Source organism: Alligator mississippiensis, chromosome 16 (assembly GCF_030867095.1).
Source record: "Alligator mississippiensis isolate rAllMis1 chromosome 16, rAllMis1, whole genome shotgun sequence".
Classification (NCBI taxonomy): domain Eukaryota; kingdom Metazoa; phylum Chordata; order Crocodylia; family Alligatoridae; genus Alligator; species Alligator mississippiensis.
In genome coordinates, this window is record NC_081839.1 from 6990674 (window position 1) to 7014154 (window position 23481).

General features: G+C 56.2%; 2 protein-coding genes across 7 annotated transcripts in view; one reads left to right on the forward strand and one right to left on the reverse strand.

Annotated features, from left to right (window-relative positions):
- JSRP1 (junctional sarcoplasmic reticulum protein 1) overlaps positions 1-10478 on the forward strand; it is a 58685-nt gene extending 48207 nt beyond the window's left edge. For all 6 annotated transcript variants that reach the window (XM_019489937.2, XM_019489938.2, XM_019489934.2 and 3 more), the window contains 6 exons: positions 729-865; positions 3210-3256; positions 6140-6293; positions 7028-7180; positions 8211-8305; positions 9124-10478. In XM_019489937.2, the coding sequence (XP_019345482.2) occupies positions 748-865; positions 3210-3256; positions 6140-6293; positions 7028-7180; positions 8211-8305; positions 9124-9699 (1143 nt within the window). In that variant the 5' untranslated portion in view covers positions 729-747 and the 3' untranslated portion in view covers positions 9700-10478. The remainder of the gene's footprint in view (positions 1-728; positions 866-3209; positions 3257-6139; positions 6294-7027; positions 7181-8210; positions 8306-9123) is intronic.
- Positions 10479-12101: 1623 nt separating this feature from the next.
- On the reverse strand, positions 12102-21870 carry AMH (anti-Mullerian hormone). Its single transcript, NM_001287280.1, has 5 exons — positions 21088-21870; positions 16695-16873; positions 14139-14262; positions 13675-13858; positions 12102-13150 (listed from the first exon to the last, which is right to left on the reverse strand). The coding sequence occupies exons 1-5, from the start codon at positions 21701-21703 to the stop codon at positions 12220-12222; spliced, it is 2034 nt and encodes a 677-aa protein (NP_001274209.1). The 5' UTR covers positions 21704-21870; the 3' UTR covers positions 12102-12219.
- Between the last annotated feature and the right edge of the window lie 1611 nt (positions 21871-23481).

Below are 23481 nucleotides of genomic sequence, written 5' to 3' on the forward strand. Positions count from 1 at the left end.
TTGGGATCCTAAAACAATGAAGGGAAGGGGTATACACACACGTGTATGTGGGCATGCAGACACGTGCCAACTCCCAGCCCCCTATTCATTAGGTACGGGATGAGAAAAGTGGACCAGACAACATCCAGTAGCAAGCACGGGTTGTTGCAGAACTTCTAGTTTTAGCTGCTTAGAAGTAGACCCCGATCTGTATCCGCAGAGCAGTCCTGTCCCTGCCGAGAGGGCAGGAGTGGCTGCAGAGGAAGGAATTGCAGGAGGGATGAAGTCCTGTCCTCACATCCCTTACCACCGCCTGGAAAAGGAGGCTTCGGGCAGAGTGAGTACAGCAGCCGCAGCCCAGCAGGGGAGGACAAATCCATGACTCAGCACAGGGCAGCTGAGACCAGCAAAAGGTTTCTGCTGTGTCATCAACTTCCCTTCCTTCGAGGCAAAAGCTGCGCTGCGCCGCTCTGTGCCTCAGTTTATTCCTCTGTAAAATGGGCCCGCTGGGCAGCAGAGCGCTGAGACCGTGTTTTGTGGGATAGGAGACCTCCGAGATCCTCCGGTGAAAGGCATGGCAGCGGCTGTATGGCAAGGCTTGCTGATCCTCGAGGCGTTTACCCACGTGCGTGACGCCCGGTTCACCGAGGCGCACCGCCCGCGTTGCTTGGTCACGGACAGCTTTGCTACCCCGCGTCGGCCGTGCTCCCTAATGACCACGATGTGTTTGTTTTTGCCCCTCTGTTCAGCGAGAGTCCTGGAGGTGATATGGCAGCAGGCCCCTGCGAGGTTTTGGAGCCAGACCTGGAATGTCCCGAGGCCGTAGAAGAGCTGCCGTTACAGGCAGAGGGCATTCAAAGGCGGTCGAGGGAGGACGTAAGAGAAGGTACCTTGTCCGCACGTGGTGCTGGAGGCCGCGCTGGTGGGCTTTCCCTGCGGTAGCTCCACAGACTGCTTTTGCCTGCCGGGCGCTAACAAAAGGTGGAATACAGTCAGGCTGCGCTGATGCTGTTGGAAAGATGCCTCAAGGTGTCTTTGAGGGGCTCGTGCCTGTGAGCCTGCTCCGTGCAGCGAGACTGGCTTCCTGAAATGACGGCGTGCCTCCGAACTTGCCAGGCGCTGTAGTGCTGCCATTTAGCAGTGTGCTAAGACCCGCACCAGGAATACAGGGCTGGATTATTTGCCTTAGTCTTTAAAGGTGACTTGCAGAGTGAAAACGTGGGGTTTTCGGTGTTGTGGCACTGAACTTTGTTTGCAAAAAGCCCCAAAGTGGATCTTAACACCATTTTTTCCTGTTTCCTTGTGTTAGACATTCAGGCTTCATGCACTGCTTCTCCTTTCCCAGCGGCTGGGGAGCTAGTAGGTTTAAAGCCTGTTTAGCCAGGTAGAGACATGAGATGGACTGAGAGGTTTGCAAGTTTATGCAAGCTGGGAGAAAAGCTCTTTGTGTTAAAGGTTCCTCCCGCTTGCCCCTGTAATAGGGCAGCGAGCACTCCCGGTCTATGTTGCTGGGTCCTTTAGGGCAACCTGTGGCATCATAAGTGGCACAGACTGCCTCTGTACGTAGCACACAGCAGATCAGGGAGGGGACAGGCAGCACAGTGGCGGATAGGACAGGGGACAGAAAGCAGAGCAGCAGATAGGGTAGGGAAAAGGGACTGGAGTGGCACTCAGAGAGCGTGCAGAGTATTTGTGGCACAGCTTCCAAGAAGGTTGGCTCTCGGCAGATCTAAGACCTCCAGAAAACAGGGAAAAGCAGATTTTAATGCTTATTGAGGGCAAGAAAAGATACATTGGACGCTAAAGAAAACACTGAATCCCCATTCAATCGTAACTCTTGTAATATTTCTCGTATTGAACGTTTTGGCACAACAAACCGAAGGAGATAGGATAAGAGCTGAAGTGCAAGGAGAAGATCCAGCATGGTCACTAATGAACTGTCACTCACCGGCTTGAACCGCTGCAGAAATCTCATTACCAGCTTGCTTTGTTCTCCTTTTGACATCGCTCGTGACTCGTCTCAAGAGCCATCAAAGGACCTGACTTGCAAAAACGCTGAGCATCTGCAGTTCCCTTTGCTTCCAAACGTAGCTGTAAAGGCTCGGCGGGTCTAGCACTCGGGCCCGTGGAGCTCATGCCAGGGGATCCCAGCACGCAGGCACTAAATCTCACCGTGGGCGCAGCTCGCGAGGTGGGAGGAGCGTGGCGAGCAGAACGAGGGGCTCCCGCGGTGCGTATTTGTGCAGCCCGCTGAGGTTGGAAGCAACCAGGAAGCCCCGACCTGCAAGTTTCCAGCTCACCTGACTTGGAGAGATCAGGCTTTAAAGGCCTGGCTTGGTTTCTCAAACTGTGTCTTGTGTTGCCTACAGTCGTCCTTGAAACGGCAATCTCAGACCTACGCCCAGAGACCTTTCCTGTCCTTTCATGTCTCTAGAGTGGAGAGACTCCCGCTGGGGAGTTCTCATGATAGCGGCCACTCAAGACCCATGAAGTCAGAGAATTAGGTCCTGAGACATTACCGAGGTCTGCTGGGAACGTGCGGAAAGACCAGCCTCGTGACTTATTGCTCCGGAGGCTGCGATTGCCCCAAGCCACCCTTGAGACCAACCCGGTATTTGATGTATCCCAGACGCAGAGAAGGCAGCCAGGGTGCCTGACCGGCAGCTAAATGCATGCGTTAGAGGGAGCGTATCAGGCAGGTGCCGGACAGGGGAGCCTTGGACAGCTCTCCCAGCAGCCTGCAACTTGCCCTTGGAGAATCTGTTCCTACAACTGCCGGGAAACGGGTTGCTACTGGGATGAGGAGGTCTGCGCGTGCTGTGGCACATTCAGTGATGCACATGACTTACCCGTGACCCCTGCTTACCTGTGAAGCCTTATGCCCCGTGCGACGCTGCTGCATGACGACTGCTTTTTAGACGATCATCCAGTAAAACCTCTCCCCTGCCCAGTAACTGCATTGCCTCCAGTGCTCAACACCCCACCCCCTTTTGGCCCGAGCGAGAGACCCCTCCCAAATTCTTGTGCTTTGGGGAACAGACATTATGGTTGCTACAAAGACTAAAGCAAACATCCTACCCCTGAACCTAGAGGAGAATTTATTGGCAGTACCAGCGTGGTTTCCATCTCCTCTGTCGCCAGCGGCTAGCTGCTGTGATGGTCTCATAGTCTGAGCCCCCGGGGATGTCCCTGCTTCATGGCTTATTCGCGATGCATTTTCTCTCCCCCAGGTACAGAGGTGTCACAGGGCAGCGAGGAGGTAAACGGTACGTCACATGTAAGTAGCACACGTCTGCACTCCCAGAAAGTCTGTACCTCCGGGGGGGTGCTCTGTGCATGCTGGCCTAGGTTGTGTGATGCTGGATGTTTGCAACGGGGCCATCCAGGCTAGGTGGGAAGCTGCAGAGATCTGGTATGAGGGTCATAGGATCCTGGGGGGGTCCAGGTTGGAGCTGATCCCCCTTTCCCAAGCTTTCAGCAGCAGGACTTTGCATTCATTTTGCTTGGCTAAAATCATCCAGCCCTAAGGAACAGGGCTGGCCTGGCAGTTGCCCACGGAAGTGGGGAAGGAGGCAATGAGGAGACTGATGGGGCACGTGCTTGGCTCAGAGGAGCATAGAAGTGCCTGCTGGATGCTAATGGGGGCTTCCAGCAAGCTGACTGGGAGCCGGACGTGCTGAGAAGGGCAGCGTGCCACTCCGCAGGCCTGGCAGAGCCCAGCTACTCTGCTCATCTCGGGGGCTTCGTCTGCAAAGGAGAGCTTGCTGGCAGCCCAGGGGGTGGAGAAGCTAGGGAGGGGGGAGCAGGTGTCCCAGGTTACTGAGGCAGAAGGAGGCTGAGGCCGGGCACATAGATTTCTAGCCTGGGAGAGGTGCCAATGACGGGCACTAATGAAAGCAGGATGATAAAATTAGAGTGCTTGGGTAGAAAGCAGTGAGGGGCGGGAGGAGAGTGAGACAGACGCCTTAAAAACCATGCACAAAATAGAGGCCAGGCAGCCCTCCTGCCTGCCCCTGGCCCTGACACAAGTGCAGGAGAAAACCTGCCCAAAAGACTGCCCTTTCAGATGTTTAAACCTCACACGCTAACTCACTTGTGCAGCCCGGCCCCGTGCAGAGCCTCAGGCCTGAGCGAGAGGCCAAGGAAGGATCATTCTGGAGAGAAACCGGTGCCAGGATCTGAACACTTCCAGTCTCCGGGGAGCTCAAATCTAGCACCAGACCTCACGGTCGGCTCCTGTGTTAGTAATGAGCCCCAGCTTAAGGCAGTTCAGATCTATACACTTTGCACCTGTGGCCTATCAGTCTATCGGATTGAATCCTCTATTGCTGTTGAGGGTACTCCTAAAGTCCTAGACACGTGAATGGAAATAACCCCTGTCCATGCACTAGCTAAGATAAATGCAGAAGGGAGATCAGCCCTCCTGGAACGGGTGTAAGCTAATCCCCAGCTGAGGTCAGGCATGAGCCTCACTGCAGGGGCTAACATTTCACAGAGCTGCACCAGGAAGGGTTTGCACCTTTCTTTGCAGGGTCTGGCAGTGGCCACGTTCAGGTCCAGGCTCTGGGGCTGCCAGGTGCATTGGCTTTGTGTAGGTGAGAAAGGTTTTCCTCCACTTCACAACTGGAACAAAAGCAAAAGTGTGATTCCATGGGTGACATTTAGCTGGAAGCATGGCCTTGGCATGGGCCCCGAGGGGAGTGACGCCCCACCCTGGCTGAGCTGTAGCCAGCAGTATCATCATTCAGCTGTTGCTGTCACTGATCTGTGATGATCGACCGTTTTTCCCCATCTGCTCTGATCCGACATGTTAATTAAGGAGTCGGTCATACTGCATCTCTGCATCCTGGCCCAGCTGGAGTGCCCAGGGTCGGGCCAGACCCAAGGGCCTGCTTCGTCTCTGTTTCTAAGCTCCCCCTCTCCAAGGGATCCGTTGTTCCCCAGGCAGACGCACAGGAGGGGATTACTGGCTGCAGCTAAGCAGCTCTGCAGAGCACTTGTGCTCAGACAGATGCCTTTGAACAAAGGTTTGGCTCTCCTCCACATCCCTGGGATTGCAACCTAATTCGAGTAGAATACCACGAACGTGACTGTCACCCCCTTCCCCACCGAGCTGACCTCTGGTGCAACCCCAACCAGTTTGTCTGGGAGCCCAGACTGGTTTGTAGGTCTCTGCTGAGAAGCAGGATGCATCTTAGGTGGCGTGAGGATGTGGAACAACTCTGGGGTGGTTTAATGCATTGCACGCGTGCCGGGTAAAACTGACCCCACCAGCCTCGGCTCCACGGTGAATCTCTAAGCAATCTGTAGAGATCAGACAGGGAATCAGGGGTCTCGAACGTTTCTGTCCACCCCCGAGTTTCCTTCCTCGGTGCTGCCCGCTGGAGCACCCTGTTGGCTCCCCTGAGCACCAAGGGCAACAGCGTAGAGCTTGGCATCCCCGCAGTAGGTCTCATCGAAGTGAACCCACAGACGAGTGAAGTCAGCAGCTAAATGGCCCATAGGCAGCGTGGGGATGGAAGTGCTTCCAGGCGCAGGGTCCGGCACTCGAGCCGTGGGAGAATCCCCAGTAAGCCATCAGTTGTCAGTAGTAGCCAGGAGCAAACCCTCGCCAAGTGGCAGCCCTGGGGGGATGCCATAATTGACTACACTTGGGTGGGTCTCCTGCTGGCTGGCAGAGGGATGCTGGGCACACGCTCTTGACACCGAACTACCCGGCTGCCCTCCTTCTCTGACAAGATCAGGGTCAAGTGGCCGCCCCGGAGCCTCGCGCTGCTGTGGTGACACACAGCTACCAGTCCCCAGGTGAGCTCGGGTATCTCTGCCCCGCAGCATAGACGTCCCCTGAGCACAGCTGGACACGTAACATTGAGGCACACCTGCCCCGCGCTGCATTCCTGAGACCCTTCCTCAGGGGCATACGCGGCCCATGCCCCCTGCTCACATCCTTCAGCCACGCGGTGAACGTCTTTGCCGTCACCCCAGGGATTGAACGAGAAGCTCAGGGTACAAGCATGCAGGGCTCCCTGCCACGGCCCAGGCACAGGGGGACCTGTAACATGCTCGGGCTGCATTGAATAGCTCCAGGCTGGCCTATTTTCCCCATTAGCCGCTCTGCTCATGCACCCAGGAGTCCCATCCTCATTCTTTCGTCTTTCAGGAGCTAGGGGAGGAGGGGAACAAGCTGCACATTATTGAGACGGACCTGGACGAGTTTGTGGAGACCATGACGGAAACACCACCGGCCGAAGTGGAGCAGAAGGCAAAGAGGACAGAGAAGGTGGCGGAGAAAGCCAGCTCGGCCGTGCCCCCAGGTACTCGGGCTGAGGGGGTGCTCAGCAGCGGCCCGCTGGCTCCTGCCTGGGTAGGGACAGCAGCACAAACCCTACCCCTGGGTCAGCCCAGGAGCAACTGCCCAGCCTGGCGGGGGGGTGGAGGGGCGAAATTCTCCTCTCCAGAACCCCGTGCGACACTGCTGAGCTGCAGACACCGAGCCCCTGCGCGAACCGGGCTGCTTATTTCTCTTCCAGACTCAGTCCCTAATATTTGAAAGCATTGGCCCACGTGACTTGCCTGTGGTGCCAGTGCCAGAGCCTGGAGTGAAACCCAGGAGTCCTGACTCTGTTTAAGCAGCCTGCTCCACCATGCAGTTTGCACAGAGCTCTTACATATAGCAGCCCCCAGCTGCCCTCCTTGTCTCGCCGGCCAACTGGGGTCACCCCCACCCCTCACGCGTGAATCCCTTGCACACCAGCTGGAGCTAGGAGCGGGTCTTTCCCCTCTCCTCATCCCCCAGCCCCAGGATGTGGGTGCTCCCTGCCCGCTGGCAAACAGCAGGGTAGGCACGAGTCCTGGGGGAGCCTATCACTGCTGCTGGTCATTGGGCCAGAAGACATGAGAGCAAGGGATCCCTAGTCCCACCCTGCTGTGAGCACCCCCTTGCAACCCAGCTCTGCTCCCCTGCCGTGTCCTGCACCTCACATCCCCCCGCAGGCTTCAAGCCCCCATTTGCTTCCTCACCGTAACGCCACTTCCGTTTTGCCTAAAGTCCCCAAGGCCCTTCCAGTGAGAAGGAAGACCGAACCCCGAACAGTCGGTGCCGCCAAGGAGGAGCTGCTGTGGGACGGGCTGACCCTGAACAAGTGCATTCTCATCGCCTCCTTCATCGCTCTCCTAAGCATGGGCTTCCAGGTCTTCCAAGGTAAGAGACATCTCCCGGCGGGGCAAGGAAGCCTGTGGGGACCAGCCCGGCCACACACACAGGGCGTCCCAACTCAGGCTGTGCTGCTGCCTGGACAGTGGGCACTTTAGAGGTCCCAGATCAGGCTGGATTGTCCTGATTTCGTAGAAGACCTCCCTGCCGCACGGAGTTAATACCTCTGATGGGCAGCAGGGAAAATAGGAGCAGGGGCTTGTGCATGGGCACACGACTACTCAGTAACAGCCAGGAAAGAAAGGCAGGTTCGCATGGCCCCAAGTCAGCACTACCCACCGGGCCACACTGCCGCGTGGGTTCTCTGGGGATAAGGCCTGGCCTCCGTGCATTTCTAGGAGGCGGAGGGGCTCAGATCTGGCTCGAAACCCCTCGTTCCTGGAGCAGCCCTGGTTCAGGTGTGCACGTCGGGCTGTTCTCCGTGTGCTCCTCGCAGCAATGCGGTCAGGTCTGGGGTGGAGCACCTCACAGCGATGCGGCACAGACTGGGCAGGGAGCAAAACTCGGTTTGAAGTTCAACCAGCCCAGGGAGTGCAGGGGCAGGAGCTCGCTCCACCTCAATGGGAGGCTGAGGTTGACTGTGGGCAAGTCCCCACCTCGTGGTGCCTCAGTGTTCCCATCTGAAAATGGGGACAGTGAAGCCAGCCCGATGGGAAAGCATATTGCAACCTGCTGACAGGAGTCCTGGGAGAGCTGCCCGTTCGGATTGGGACTGTCAGTGACCACAGGGGGCTGGAAGGAGCTTGCTGCAGCAGCATGTGGGCACCCTCAGCCCAGCACTGAGCAGGAGAGAAGAGCGCCCCTACTAAAGTGCCTGTGCCAGCTCCTGGCAGCCACAGCTCCCTCCCACTGTCACTTCAGCTAGCAGCAGGGGTGCTATCAAGGTGTGGCCTGTGCTGGTCTGATGCCCCGCTCACTAGGAAGCCTCTGCATGGTGGGCAGGCAGCTAGGGGTGCCCCAGCCGTTGCCAACGTTCGTCTCCCAGGACCTGGCTCACTTGGTGCCTCCCCTTCCCCAGATGTTGTCGAGGAGGACAACGAGGTTCCCGAAGCAGCGCCCAACCTGTGGGTCCAGCCCGAGAGCAGCATTCCCGAGGATGGCACCAGTGAGCTGGTAAGGGGGGGAGCCGCTGAGGCTCATCCCTTGAGACGAGGCAGCGGGTAGCAGCAGGGAACCGAGGCGGGTGGTTTGTGCTAGTCTGCCACGCACACTGGGCTAGAGCCTGACACGGAGGCCCTGGCAGCCCCGTCTCCTGGGGTTGTCTCAGCTCCAGCCGCCCCGAGAAAATTAGCTAGGAACATCTAGATGGAGCACACCAAGCCCTAGGGCCTGATGGGAGGGGAGTTTCAGCATGGGCAGGACCAGGCCTGGAGCCCTTACCCAGGTCACTCATGGAAGTCTGCATGGTGATGCCCGTGGGACAGGGCTGCAGGAAGTCTGCATGGCGATAGCCCCATGGGACAGGGCTGCAGCTTGGGAGCTGCTTTGCCCTTGGGCACCAACGTGGGTGCACCACTGAGCTCCAATCCCACAAGGTGCCTGAACCCCTGAGGCAGAGGAGCTGAGGATGCTTTACGCCTGCCAGGAGGATGCTCCTGATGCTTGCAGAATCAGGCCCACGCCCAGCAAGCGATGGGCAGTTGCAAAGGGACTCCAGGGCCTAGTGCGGCAGGGATGAAGTCTGCCACTGGGAGCTTGTCGGGCTGCCGGGGTCAGAGACACGTGCATTATCAAAGAGCCCTGGGGCACAGCCTCTGCGTCAGGTAGGAGGGAGACAAGGGCCCCTTGGGGTCTGCAGGGCACTGCTGTGACCTGCTGCACACGTGGCATTGCTGTAGCTCTGGATGTGCAGCCGGGGGAGGCCCTGGAGCATGGGCTGACCCAGGATCACAGTGAGAGCCGGGGCCCGTCCATGTCTGCTTCCCCCGCAGGCAGAGCCCTGGTTCCTCAAGAGATGGCTCGGCCGGTCAGAGCCAGAGGAAACAGAAGAACCGGAAGCCAAGGCTGAAGAAACCCCAGAGGAACCGCAGGCCAAGGCAGAGCCGAAGAAGGCCAAGGAGAAGCCGAGGGAGAAGCCGAGAGAGAAGCCAGAGAGGAAGGAAGAGAAGCCCAGAGAGAGTCGTGCAGCTCAGGTGGAGCGAGGCAGCAAGAAGGAGATGCAGGGCAAGGCCAGGCCCCCAGAGGCCAAGGCCAGCAGAGTGCCCAAGGAGCCCCAGGAGGACGAGGAGGAGGAGGAGGAGGAGGAGGAGCAGCCTTGGCCCAGGAAGAGGGTGCGTGGGGAGGGCAAGGAGGGCAGGCGGGGGGAGCGACACAGGAAGGAGGAGGGGAAGGGCCGTGCCCCCCGGCTCGAGGCACCGGGCCGCGAGGAGCACAAGCGCAACGAGGAGCGGAAGCGGGACTCCAAGCAGCAGCGAGAGCACAAGGGCAGGAAGCCGTGGGAGCAGGGCCCGGTCCTGCCCCGCAGGGACAGCAACCACAAGCTCCGGGAAGGCAAGAGGCACGACTGAGCCCCGTGCCCGCGCCTGCCACTGGGCACTGGGGCTGAGCGGCATGAACTCCAGGGGGGTCCAAAAGGCCAGGCTGTCGGCAGCCTGAGCGCACCCCCGGCCTCTCCTGTGATCCCCGAGACCTGTACCCTTGCTGCCGTCACCGCTGACTGGGGTTTTCCTCCCCAAACAAATAGATGCTGCTTGTTTGCCGGGCTCCCCAGGAGTGGCTGGCTTGTCCCCAGCCTGCTGGCAGAAGGGGGCTTCAAGGTCTGGGGTTACAGCACTCTGCTTCCAGCTCTGCCTCCGACTCTGGGCAAGTCCTGTCACTGCTTTGTGCCCGTTTCCCCATCTGTCCCGGGGGTGAGACGCTCGGGGACCTGAGCCAAGTTAGCACTAAGTTCCTGCTGTGGGGACAGCAGCTTGGTGCTGCAGGATGGGCCTGTGCACACCTTTGAGCCCCCCTGGATAAGACACAATCGTGACATGGCATGAAGGAGAGCAAGGTTGTCCTTAGCTAGGAAGGGCTGGTGAAAGCCAGGCGGGCAGGCACTCCCCAGCCTGAAAGAGCACCCCCATCCCTCTCCCCCCCGCCAAATCCCCTTGCATGGCAGTCAAATTCATAGAAACCAAACGAAAGTGCAATATTTTTTCACTGCTTTACTACAATGGAGAATGCAGCTCAGTCACAGGCAGCAGTCGCGGGAACAGGAACGAGCGCATCCGGCCTCAGCCCACTGGGTGGAAATGTCCTTTTTAATGGCACATTAAATGGAGCGGTTTGGAAACCCTGCAGCATGCACCTGCCTCCTGCTTTCTTGGTGTGTTGGGGGAGATCTTGGCAGGGGAGGGGATCCACCCCCCAACAGCATTTTGGTCACCCGGGAGCTTCCCAAAAAGGCAGGAAGCTACCTGGCTGCTGCTGAACCAGGAGCTCTGCTCTCGGAGCAGCTGGCTCGGGGGTGGCTGAAACAACGTGACTGCGCAACGGCCACTGTAGTTATGAGCCACAGAGACCAGAGCAAGGGCGCTGGGGGCTGCACGTGGAAGAACAAATGTAGGAGAAAGCCTGTTCAGCTCCTTCCTCCCTTTGCATTCACACAGAGGCCACAAGAACAGGCCCCATCATTGGGCACAGCTGGAAGATCCTCAAGGTCCCCTCCGCCCCGACTGTTGCATTTAGCAGGAGGGCAGCTCTTCTTAGCTGGGCCCAGCTCCCACAGCCCTGGGGTGGGTGGCTCAGGATTTGTAACTTGTTGGTCTCCTCCCTGTCCTGGCCTCTCACAACCTGCAGCAAAGCCGGCCGCCTGCAACACCATCCCACGTGGCTGAGAGACCAATGCCAGGGTGTAGCTTTCCCCCAGCCCCACTCCCCCTGAGCTCTAAGCAAGTAAAGCTATGGATAATTGAGGCAGCAGGGCCAGGTAGGGTGACCACCCGTCCCCGATTGGGCATGACAGTCCCAGAATGGGAACATCAAGTCCCGGGTCGCACGACTCCAGGACAGCATTTGTCCTGGATTTGCAGCCGTGCAAGGACGGGGAAGCAGCGGGTTTCCCCTTGCAGGCTGGCAGCGTTCTGGCCTACAAGGGGCTGCTCAGGGCTGCCAGGAGCACGATGCAGGGAGTGCCACACGCGTACGTGCACCTGCACACATGCACGTGGCTGGGAATACAGCAGGGCAGCCTGGAGAGCAGTTCCCTGTAGGCACGTCTATGGCAGGGAGGGGTCAGAGTGGGGGCAGATTGAGGCCCCCATGGTGAGGGAGGGAGGGAGGCTTGGGCCCAGCCAAGGTGGGGCATGGGGCCGGGAGTGGGACAGACCTGTGGGCAGCTTGTTCAGGGGGCATGGGGTGGCTCTCTGCCACTGTGCACACCCCAGGGCATGGGGGGGGCATCCCAGGGGCAATGTGGGCTGCCCACTGTGGCCTTGGGGCTCCCCACCCTGCTGCCTTTCCCTAGGGAGCTCCACGCTGGTTGTGTACCCCCTGCCCACCTGGCAGTGGGGCAGGTGGGCAGTGGCAGCGTGGAGTTGTGCCCCTCAGTGCTGCCAGGTGGGCAGGGGGCATGAAGCTGGCACAGGGCTCCCGAGGGCAGGCAGCAGGGCAGGGAGCCCTAAGCCTGCAGTGAGCAGCCTGCATCCGCCCTGCTCCGCTCGGCTCTGCTCCAGCTGTGCTGCTGGCAGGGGAGGGATGTGTCCTGCCTTTCCATTTTGAATAGGTGGTCACCCTAGGGCCAGGCCCCTCCTGGTCCTCACAGCTGGAGGGCTCAGATTTGTCCCACTTCTGTGGCCTTCCCCGGCTGTGTTTCCCTTGTGCTTACCCCTTCCACTGTGGTCCCAGGGGAGCGGGGGTACCTGAGGCTGCGCTTAGCTTCTTAGAGAGCGATGGGACCAAGTCCCTCCCCGGTCCAGAGTGGTACTAACAAGCCAATAGTGTGAGGAAGGGTTGGGGGTGGGGGAGAGAACTGGTGTCCCAGGAGGGAGCCTCTGGGCCGTGCAGGCAAAGGGACGTAGGGCAGAGATAGGACAAGCCGAACCTCCCTACCGACAGCCACACGCCTTTGCCACCATATTGTGGAACATCTTCACCTGGGGCCCCTCGTCGCTGAGCGTGATGATGGTCTGGTCAGAGTATTGGACGGGCACGCAGCAGGGGCCGCGCTGCAGGGGCACGCCTCGCTCCTGCATGTCCAGCAGCAGCACCGTGTGCGGGTAGTAGTCGGCACGGGTGGAAAGGGGCAGGCGGCAGGGCCCCTCACAGTTGTTGGCGACGTACATGTCCGGCACGGCAATGAACTTGTAGTGGCTGATGTCCACGGTCAGCTCCCGTAGCCGGCACGAGGCCTGGTGCCGCGCGCTGCGGTTCTGCCACAGCACCTTTCGGCGCTCCCGCCAGTGGCTGCGCACCGTCTGCAGGGCCTTGAGCAGCAGCAAGGTGTGCAGCTGCCGGGGCCCGCGGAGCTCCTCCGGCAGGGGCGTCACCAGGGAGTCACTGCTGCCTGGCCCCGGCGGGTAATAGCAGAAAGCCAGAAGGTGCTGGAAGAGGCCTGCATTGGCTTGGAAAGCAGGGATCTCCCTCAGGTCCTGGATCACAGCCTGGAGCTTCTCCAGCAGCAGCTGCAGCACCCTCCCTTCCACCCGCCAGTGCCTGAAGTGCTGCTCCAGCAGCGCCTGGCTGTTGTGGGGGAACAGCAGCAGCAAGGGCTCCTCCGACTGCACCAGCTGCTCCAGGGCTGCCTCCTCAGAGAGGTTGAGCTGCTGGTGAGGAAGCGTCTCTGCTGTCTCGACGTCCAGCCAGTGGTGGACCCTTGAGGCAGGCAGTGGCTCCCCCGAAGAGCCCAGGATCCCACTGACGAACCTGGTCAGGCTGCCCAGGAACTGGTCGGTGCTGCCCGGCGCCAGCGTTGAAGTACTGGCCTGGCCAGTGGCTGAATCAGGAGGGGGCTCCTCTGCCCTGCCAGCCGGGGCCGAGCTGCGGGGAGGCACAAAGTGGGTCGGCAAGGGCAATGCTCTGCAACGGGCCCAGGGCTCCTCAACCCCAGGTGGCCAGCAGTGGGCAGAAGACTTTCCCCATCCCCACCCTGCCACGGGCACACAGCCACAGAGACGGTCCAGCCTGTATTACAGTCCCTGTAGCACAGCCCAACCTTGCCCCACTGCAATCACTTCCCCTCCAGGCCCAGAGGGTCACTCCCTGCTCAGCACCCCCACACGGCAGCCGCCCCCATTCCAGACACTCGATGCATCGGTTGCAGCCCTACAGCTCCATGGGAGATTTGACGGTTTAGTCCCCCCAAGCCCTCTGAGAGCATCGGCCACTGCAGTGCAGTGGGCCAAGCCGGGGCTGCAGCAGGCAGTGCTGGCTTGAGGTTCAAGCAGGCAGCTGGCATGGTCTCCAGGCAGAGTAAGCTGCCCACACCCCTCTGCCAGGGTACGATGCCTCCCTCCTCAATCCATCTCTTTCAGTTTCCCCGGTAGTGCCGAAAGGCCACGCACCTGGGCTGGGGGTAGGGGACCGTCTCCACCACCCCAGCCACCGACAGGAAGCGAGAGGGGTGCAGGACATCCTCCTCGTGTTGCGACTTTGCCAGCAGGAGCACGACTGGGGTCATCCTGGTGAAGCACTTCTCGTCAGAGCCGAAGAGCAGCTGCTGGACTTCTGGTGGGGGTAGGGGGGGGCCTGCCAGAAGTGGGGCACAGAGAAGCCAAAGGGTGAGCAGCAGCAGCAGCCAGGTGTCCCTCCAGCCATGGGCCTCCACCCAGCCCCACGGCCATCTTTGCAGTACAGATGGGGCCAAGATGATGGAGGCATCAGGAGATTCCCACCCCAGGCCAGTGACTAAGTCAGGAATAGAAAGAGCCCAGGAGCCCCTGGCTGTATCCCCTAGGCTGTATGCTCCTCACTGGGCTTGTGCCTCCCCATCTCCTTGCTGGCACAGACAACCCCTCGGCCCACATACCTCCATCACCGAGATGCTTGACCACCAAGGAGACTTCAAAGCTGAGCTGGCTGTGCGTGTGGATCACAGATGTCACCAAGGCCCCAAGGACCAGGTACCGGGTGTCCCTGGAGAGGCAGAGAGTCTGCAGAGAGAGGAGATGCCTTAGAGATGCTTCACAGGCTAGGGCACAACAGGGGGAGGGAGGAGGACAGGGACCCCCTCCCAAGACCAGCAAATGATCCCTGCCATCTGCTACATGAGGCAGGGTGACTAGTGTGACCCTCAGAGATGAACCACGGCCCCCTGGATACCGCGGGAGGAAGGGCAGGGTGGGAGGCGGAGGCCCTGACCGCAGAGCCGGAAGCAGCCCAATGTCAAGGACCAACCCTGAAATGGTGAGTAGCTGCTGGAGGCATGGGGGCACAGATCCTCCAGCCTGCTGGTGGCCACGTCCAGTGTCTTTGGGGCCTGTACGTGCACACGAGAGCAGTGCCACGTGCCCCTAGCTGGGAGCCTGGCTGGTAACAGTGCAGACACCAGCCAGCCAAGCTTATCGGGACTGGAAAACACTGGAAAAGATCAGGCCACGCTGGAGTGACAGGAGTTTACCCACGGGCTCCAACATGAGCAAGCTCAAAGCATTCACTCCCCCACACCACTTGTGCAGCACTGAAGTCTACAGCTCAGGGAGCCCTGCCCGAGCAAAGCGGCAGGCTGGGTTAGCATGCTTTAGAAGTACACTGAGAGGCTCCGTGTTGACTTTCCCTTGATTCAGACTCAGTGTCCCTGTGCAGAGAGCAGCTCCCTGCACCTGCAGCCTCCCCAGGAGCTGAAACCCAGAGAGAGGCACAAGCAGGTGGCTTTCTCCCTGGCAGCGGGATCAGGTGTGCAGAGCCTTGCGGAGGGGGTGAGGAGTTAACATTCATAGATTCATAGATGCTAGGGTCAACAGATCATCAAGTCCGACCCCCTGCCCTGGGCAGGAAAAAGCGCTGGGGTCAGATGAGCCCAGCCTGATGCCTATCCAGCCTTCTCTTAAAGACCCCAAAGGTAGGGGAGAGCACCACCTCCCTTGGAAGCCCCTTCCAAATTTTGGCCACGAGCGGTTCCTAAAAATCAGTGGTTAGCTGAAATTAAGGGACGCTGCACCCTGCCGTGCCCTCCTCCAGCAGGACTGGAAAAAAAAAAACAGGCCACTTACTTTGGTGCTTGCCTAGCAGCTAGAGCGGGATTCCCCATGGGCTTTTCTGGACTGTTTTGCTCTGAAAAGCACTCGTTAAAATAAAACAGCAGTTCTTTATCCCCGAGCTCTGTCCCTGGGTGTGGAAGGATCCAGGCTAGTGCTGCTCCCCACCGCATCCTTCTCACATATCATCTGGGGACGCCTCCATGATGTGGCAATTTAGGGCCAGCCCGCAGCCTCCCCCACCCCGTGCCAGCGAGGGTGGTGAAGCCTGTGCAGCTTTCTCCAGGGGGCCGAATTGGCCTGCAGGCCCCTCATGACAGGCACTGAAGCATGAGAAGGAAAGAGCCATTCCTGATGCTCAGGCCCTGACCATCCTTTGCAAGTTGAGTCACTGCCGGGGTCAGAGCAGACAGACAAGTACAGCTCCAGCTCCCTTATGCCTCTACGCCCAGAGCGCCTGTGCTTGTCCCCTGCCAATGGCCCAGCCAGGGCTGCCGGTAGCTAAATGAGGCTGCCGGCCAGCCCTGCGGAAGAGCACGTTTGACCTGGAGTGCATAGACAAAGAGCCCGGTGAGGCTGCTGTATCAGTCACTCTGCAGATCAGGGCCAGGTTTAAAATACACCAAAGTACATGCGTGCTTGATGTATGGAGTCGGATGAAAACAGAGCGAACAGCTAAGTGCCTGGCAGATAGGGCTGGTGCATCTCACTACCTGGTAACCCGGGGACCAGCCCGCACCCCGCTTCCCCTGGAGTAATCGCTGCCTTCCCCGAGAGCCCTGGGGCTCCTGAAGGCGCTGAGATGCTGGTGGTGAACCTATCGCTGGCGCTCCCGCCGCCCCCACCGCATGGAGCCTAGGAGCTGTATGCCAAACCAGCAAAGGAGCATGGGAGTGGTGCTGGCTGCAGGCACACAGGTCCCCAGTCCCTTTGTCCTCTCTGTAGCAGTCAGCTCAGATGATGGGATAACAGCACCACCTGCCGGCACATGGGAAGATGCAGCCAATCTCCCCCAGCTCCCATCAGGGCGCCCAGAGCTGCCCCAAGGAAGCAGGGGGAGGGGAGGGGAGGGGAAAGGCTGTGTCACAAAACATGCTGCAGTGCGCCAAGCAGGTCCAGGCTGACTGCACTCACCTGTGGCAGGACCCAGCCCAGCGTCAGGGTGTGAGATGTGGTTGGAAAACAAGCCCTCCCCGCAGGTGCTCTTCAGCCTCCTTGCTAGCAGCTTCAGCGGGGGCACCAGTGAATGTGGAGGTCCCAACCTCGGCCCAAACAGTGATGCAGCAGGAGGGGTGTTGGGTAGGGGTGTCCCCCTGCCACAGCCCCCCAGGCCATCCCTAGCCAGTGCATATACATGAGGTCTGTGTGTGCCTGGCCAGGCCACCTACCTGCTTCCGGTCCAGCCCTTTGCCTTCTGCCTGGAGCATCTCTCTGGCCTTGATGCCTTCTCTTTCTCTGCTTCCAGGATAAAACACCAGCACAGCAAACTGCAGCTGTCCGAGCGACCAGCCCATGTCCTCTTGAAAAGGCAGCTTAAACCTGAGCTGTGTCTCAGTGCCCCACATCACTGGCAGAGAAAGACCAAGACAGACAGCATGACTTTCTGGCTGGGAGGAGAAATGCTCCCTGGCAGCAGTTACCCATAGGACCCCTGGCAGCTTTGAGGAGCACAGAGTAGCAGAAAGTGATACCTGAATCCAGCAACGCTCGACAGGAAACAGCAAGGGGTGGGGGACTTAGACCTTCTTGGGGCAGGGCAGAAAAGAATTAATGGCGGGCGTTTGGAGGAGAGCTTCCCATGAGTAGGCTGATCCATGATTTACACAGCAGGATTACTTCAGCCTCCTCTTCAGGGGACAGGATACCGCCTGCTCCGGTCCCACAGCCAGGTGCCACTTTAACAAAACTCGTTTTTGCTAAACATTTTTGTAACCAGCTCCTTCCTGCCCCTTTGTTCCTGGGATCCCTCCACCAAGTTGTCAGAGTGGTCTCTGTGTCACGCGTGCGTGCTCCGACTTTGAATACAGTGCAGAAACGAGCTGTTCTTGGAAGATGAGGTTCCCTTAGCCCTGGGACTTGCCTGTGGTTTATTTTTAAAGTTTCTGCAAACTGGGGGCAGAGGAAGTTACTCAAAAACTTCAAACCACAGAGCAAGGTGAATGGCCCATCTGAATGAGAATGTCCTGGATCAGGAAGAGAGCGCCGGCTCTCTGGTGGGGACCAGGGAACTGGGCTTGCTGGGAGACCGGGGGTGGGGGGTGCTTCTCTTTCACGGCAATCTCTGGGACCCCTTGGAAAAGGATAGGCACAGCACACCTGTAATGCCACACAGACACACAATCTGGGGTCCTGAAAGAAGATCCAGGTGGCCGGGGAGTTTCAACGAGCCAGGCTGCAAGCGGTATTTGGTAGACACTGGTCTCTATTCTCAGCGCACCACTGACTCACCAAGTGATCTTGAAGCAAATTGCTTCCCCACCTCAGCTTCCCCACTGCAAAACAGGGAGTGACATGGACTCACCTTCGCAAAGCCCTTGGAGCCCACCCCACACCTGGCTCTGGGCTAATGAGAGACAGGTTTTCTGTTCAGAGCCCTGATTTGAGCTGCTTTGATCAGGGAACATCAGGCGCCTGTGAGGTCTGCCGGCTCTGCACTGCAATGTGCAACTTCTGCAGCCAACAGCCGCTTTTTGACACTGCTGCTGTGGTGGGGACTGGATCGGGGGCAGAGAACAAATTACTCAGCCTTTAGTTTCCAAGCCTGGAATTAAGCAGGGACGTATCAGTGAGATACCATCTGTGAGCAAAGACAGATCCCCTGCAGCACAGGGCTGAGGCATGCTGCAGAGAAGCACGTAGGAAACATTACACAGAGCTGCTGCTCATAGCACCTCTAAGCAGACCGAGGTAATGTCTAAGAGGAGAGAGAACGTGTTGGCCCAGGGCATCGGGGCAGTTGGAGCAGCAGGAAGGAGGCAGACACCTGCTCAGGGGGCAATTAAGCAAAAGGGCCCTAAGGATTTCCTTCCCTCCTTCTGCAAAGAGCAGAACAGAGTGGACTTCGTACCAGGCCCAGATCCAAGCAGGAAGCTGCCCAGCATCACAACCACTGTCCATCAAGCCCTTGGTCCCCTTGGCCATTCCCAGATCCCCTGCACCTCCCCTAGGCTCCTTGGGAGAGGTCCCAGTCTTCAATTGCCAACCTCCTGAGGAGGAAAACCAGCCATCTTCCTTGATGTAAATAGAAACCCCCACTTTGAATCCCACCAGCAGCTTCCAGGCAGGGATCAGCATCAAGCATCATACAAATAACTTTCTGTCCCTGTGGGGAGGCAAGCTAGAATGATTCCTATTTTACAGGTGGGGAAGCGGAGGCAGGAGGGAGATTGCTCTTGGGTGTGGAGGTCATCTCATCTCCCAGGTCGTACAGCACCTGGCACAAATGGGCCCTGCGCTCTGACGGGGGCTCCAAGGCACCACCTCAATTGATGGAAGAAAAGCTGTGGCAATGAGCAGAACCCAGAAGTGATTGGGAGTGCCCTGCTGCGATCACTAGACAGCGCTCCCCAGGGAACCCTTCACATCTCCTTTTCTACCCGGGAACATAGTCATGCTCACCAAAGGCCCAAACAGCAGCTGACTTTTCTGTGGGATGGAGACCTGAATAGAGACTTGAAGAACTCAAGTCCAAAAATGTTATGCATGGCCAGTGACTGGGGGGGGCTCAGGTGCTGGGTACCACACCTGAGATACCTGGGGCTGACTTTCAGCACTGCTGAGCACCTGTTGCATCCACTGCTGGCAGTTGGATTTGGCAGGACTGAGTGCTTTCAAAACCCAGGCCTAGGGCATCTCATCAGGTCGGGCATCCCAACACCGAGGACAGAATTAGCAGGCACTTTTAAACATTTAAACCAAAAACCCCATCACCCCTGCAGCAAATAAGCAGGAGGCAGGAATCTGGACAACATGGTGGGGGTGCTGCTGCCTGGGGAGAGATCAGCGTCCTAGAAAAGGGCACCAGAGCCAAGCTTAGACTGAGCTGCTCCCAGCTTCAAACCCAGGTGTGATCCAGGGGTTGCAAAACCCACAGCAAATTTGCATAACTACTGATGCTACTTAATAAATGCAAATGAGGAGGCAGCAAAACGGGACAGAGGAATGTGATGTATTCTGCTAAATGACAGGGCATATTTGTTTTTATTTTAAAATTCAAAAATAGTTAGTGCCTGAAGCCATGGGCTGCTGTGTAGGGACCTGGGGAGCTTCCCAGGCATGGATCTTCTTGGATTATTTAGAACAGACATTAAATACAGTTCTGCTGAGGGCAGCGTGCTAGCCCAGCTTCCCGTAACATAGGCCTAAGGGCTTTTTTGTTTGAGAACCTGTATCAAACCATGCCGAAGGACAAAACGGAGAGCTCAGGTGCCACTGACTGGGGCGAGCATTGTGCATCTCTAAAGTCGCTGGGTGGTCTCAAACAGTTTTTAACCAGCTATTTGGGGAACTTAGGCAGGAACCCACAGAACAACCCCCCTAAACTGGGCTGGTCAGCAGTGCACAGGGGCATGTGCCTTGCATTGCAGTCTCAGCAGAAGCCAAACACTCAGCCAGGTTAAAGCCATGCTTGTACTGGAACAACATTGGAACAAACCCAGTAGTCAAATGCCAGATACTCAAATGCAGATGTTTAAATGATGCAATCACTTTGAAAAGGCTCAGGGCTGCCATTTCTCTTCCCTACCCTGCTGCGCAAGGGGTGCAAAGTTCCATCTGCATTGCGTTCACCAGAGCTCCCTGTGGCTTTTACTGCAAAGGAATAACTGCAAGGTTTTGACAAAGACAGACTGCAAGGCAGCAAGCACTCCGATTTCTCCTCAGGAACAGGGTTTGGAGACAGAAATAAGATTAACACCAACAGGAGAAAAAAAGAAGAAAGGGGAACTGTGCTAAGCAACTTGATCTCTCTAGGATTTTACACTCTGCCCTCCAGCACGACCTCTGAACTCCTGTGAACTAATAGCAGGCAAGAGCAGAGCCACTGACTTTCTCCCTTTGTAGCAAACCTCGCCATGAACTACAGCAGCATCCATGCAGAAAAACTAAATCAATCTTTCTGTCCTGTTTTCTCCTCTCTTTTCCCCACATAGAGAACTTTATCTACATGATTGTCTGGGCTTTTACTGATACTATTGGAGGAATAAATGCTGGTGGTCTGTTTTATGCCAGGATGCGACAACAGTTCTTATCTGGGGAGAGGGTGGTAGTGGTGTCCGCTAGCCAACAATGCTAGAAGTTACAACACATACACCCTTGAGAGGTCACCCAGCAGAATTGTAGTTTCCTTAAAGACATGTTGGAAAAAGTCTATTGCATTATAAAAATTAGGCAGGGTAACAGCTTATGGACCAATTCAGAGGCATGAGCTCTCCTAGGCCACAGCAGCTTGCTTTGTCAAAGTAGGCTATGTCAGAGTACTGGTAACATTTAACAAAGTAGTCTGGAGCCTAGGAGAGCTCACACCTCTCCAAACAAGTCTGTAAGATGCCACCTTGTCCCGTCTTCTGCCTAACTTCGGACCAACATGGCTAACTACCCCTCGTTATCAACCACTTAGAGAAGAATCCAGCCCCCAGATGTCTTCTTCCAGCAACATCTTTCTCTCTAGTCTGCAAAGCAACGTTGCCTTGCATTCCTCACCACCCTATCCAAGCACTTCTCTAAGCCTCCGTCACTTCAGGATTTGCTTTATTAAACCCTAGAAGAAAGTGAAGCACGTACCTTCCTCCAGGTGCAGGACCAGAAACTGGTTCTCTCCTGGCTCACTCAAATGAGCACTGATGTGTTTCAGAGACAGGAGTGCAGCAGATGTGTCCCCTGCAGAGCAGAGACCAAAGGTCTCCAGGGGGGCTTCTTCCCAGCCAGCATGTCTCACCAACTTGATGAAGTCACTTTCATAGCTGGTAAGGACACCCATGACTTCCAAGTGACTCTGGCCCAGGCCATCCTTCCTGTCCATTTTCAGCCTGCACACTGGTCCTTCTAGCCCACCCAAAAGCCATGGGTGAAGGCTGGCATTAGGCTGCAGATAGGAGAAGACTCCTTGATCTTCAGTAATGAGCTGGTTGTGTTTTACTACTTTGGAATCCCCTCTTGGCTCACCAGCCTTCAAGAGCAGGTGAGGAGCAACTGTGGCTCTGCCCTTTGAGGCTATGAAGTTTCCTGCTCCTGCATGACTACTCATGTTTTCCTCCTCTCCAAGTCCTAACTCTCTTGCAACAGTACTTTGCAGTTCAGCAGGTGAAAGGCCTTCCCCAAAGCTTCCTATTCTAGGTAGAGCTGTAGAGGGGAACAGCAGCAGCAGGCACTGCAAAACCACCCTAAGCACAGGACCCATGTTCCAGCTTTGAGCAGCTCTGAACTCAGCTGTTAAGAGTTGCCAGAATCCATCTTTTAAACCTTTGTGCAGGACAGGAGGACTCTATCTCCCTTCAGAAGGCAGTGACCTTGAGTTGACAATGCACAACACACCTCCCTTGAGAAATTCAAAGGCCAATGTGCTATAAAGGAGGGAGGGCCAATTCAAAGGAGTCTTTCTATTTTTGGCTTTGCAACCAGTGCTTGGAAATGTTATAAAATTGAAACTGTTTACCTTCTTTTTAGGGATTCATGTCCTTGACTTAAAATGTTTTTAAAGAATGGTATATGTGTGTGTGGGGAGAGGGAAGGGAAGGGAGAAGAGAAGTTTAGATTTGAATTTAATTTGGCACAGCCTCCCTAAGGTTGGAAATACCAAGGGGAATTTGTTAGAGAGAAAGCAGCAGGTACTAAACAGGGACAATGAGAGGAATTAAGAGAAAGTAAATTTGTGTAATCTATAACCTTTCCCTACTGGAGTGTCCCTGGATTAAACTGGCAGCTCCTGTGCTTCCATTTTGCAGGCAGTGTAGAGGGGTCATCTTATGACAACTCCAGTCTTTCACAGCTCCTTCCAAAACGCTCACCTGCTTGGGTCTCAAAATAATTCTTTTCTGCAGGAGAACCAGAAAGGGATTTTTAGAGGGAAGCAATGGAAACATACCTTGATTATTTTAAACTAGACTGGATAAGGTCACAAGAAGCAGTTCTGCAATGGCCTAGAGAGATGAAACACCTTAAATCCATACTTATCACATGCACAGGATTTCTTAATCACTTCTTCTGTTGCCAACAGTAAATATGCTATTTAGGATAGCTAATTCTGGCCATCACACCCATTCCAAGGAAATGTTATGCCTATTTCTTTCCCAAAACAGTGCATCTTTAAAACAAAACATACAGGCAGACTTTTCCTGCTAGCTCACAGGGTTTTGCTGTCAAACTCTACTCATGAGCTGACTACAGTGCACACAATAGCTGGTTTTATCACATGCCTTGAATCCAATGGAGCAAAGGGTTCCTGGATCCAGAATTCTCTACAATGGGCCCTACAAACTATGACTCCAAGCCTTCTCCGGGTAGCTACAAACGATGATGATGCCAAGCTTTGTCCAGGTAGGATATTTTGACTTGACAAAGATAAAACGCAAAGCCTGTTAAGACTCATGGTTCAGGACAGCAGCCAACATCGATTTTTTTTTTTTTATAACTCCAGAAGTCATTATAACATTTAGTTAAATGTTCATTTAAAAGAAGTTCCAGATTGATTTTCTCTGCTTAAAAATTTTACTTTATGCTTACTTTGTCTGCACTTCTGACACACAAGCCATGTGTGATGGAGCCATTGTACTACCTCTGCATTGGACACAAATCAAACATCCTACAGGGCATAAATCTTCTGCCAGCAATTTGCCAATGGTTTATCTACACAAGGAAGCTAATTCAGTTTAAGACAGAGCAGTATTTAAAAGTGCAATAGCTATTCTTAAGTATTTCCCTGCATACATATTCTTATTCCAACCTACTTAATCCACTTCCAAAATGAATTTTGCTCATGCAGATCAAAGTAGATGACCTACGATAAAAGCACGCATGCAGGGAGCTATTCTGGATACCAATCCTAGAGTAACTTCTTGTGTACATAAACCCCTAGATATGCATGGTGGCATCTAGGTAGGAACAAAAACAAGTGCAACTATGCTGCAGGCAATGGGAGTGGATGTTGATCACCCTGGGCAGGACCCATCTTCAGTGAAA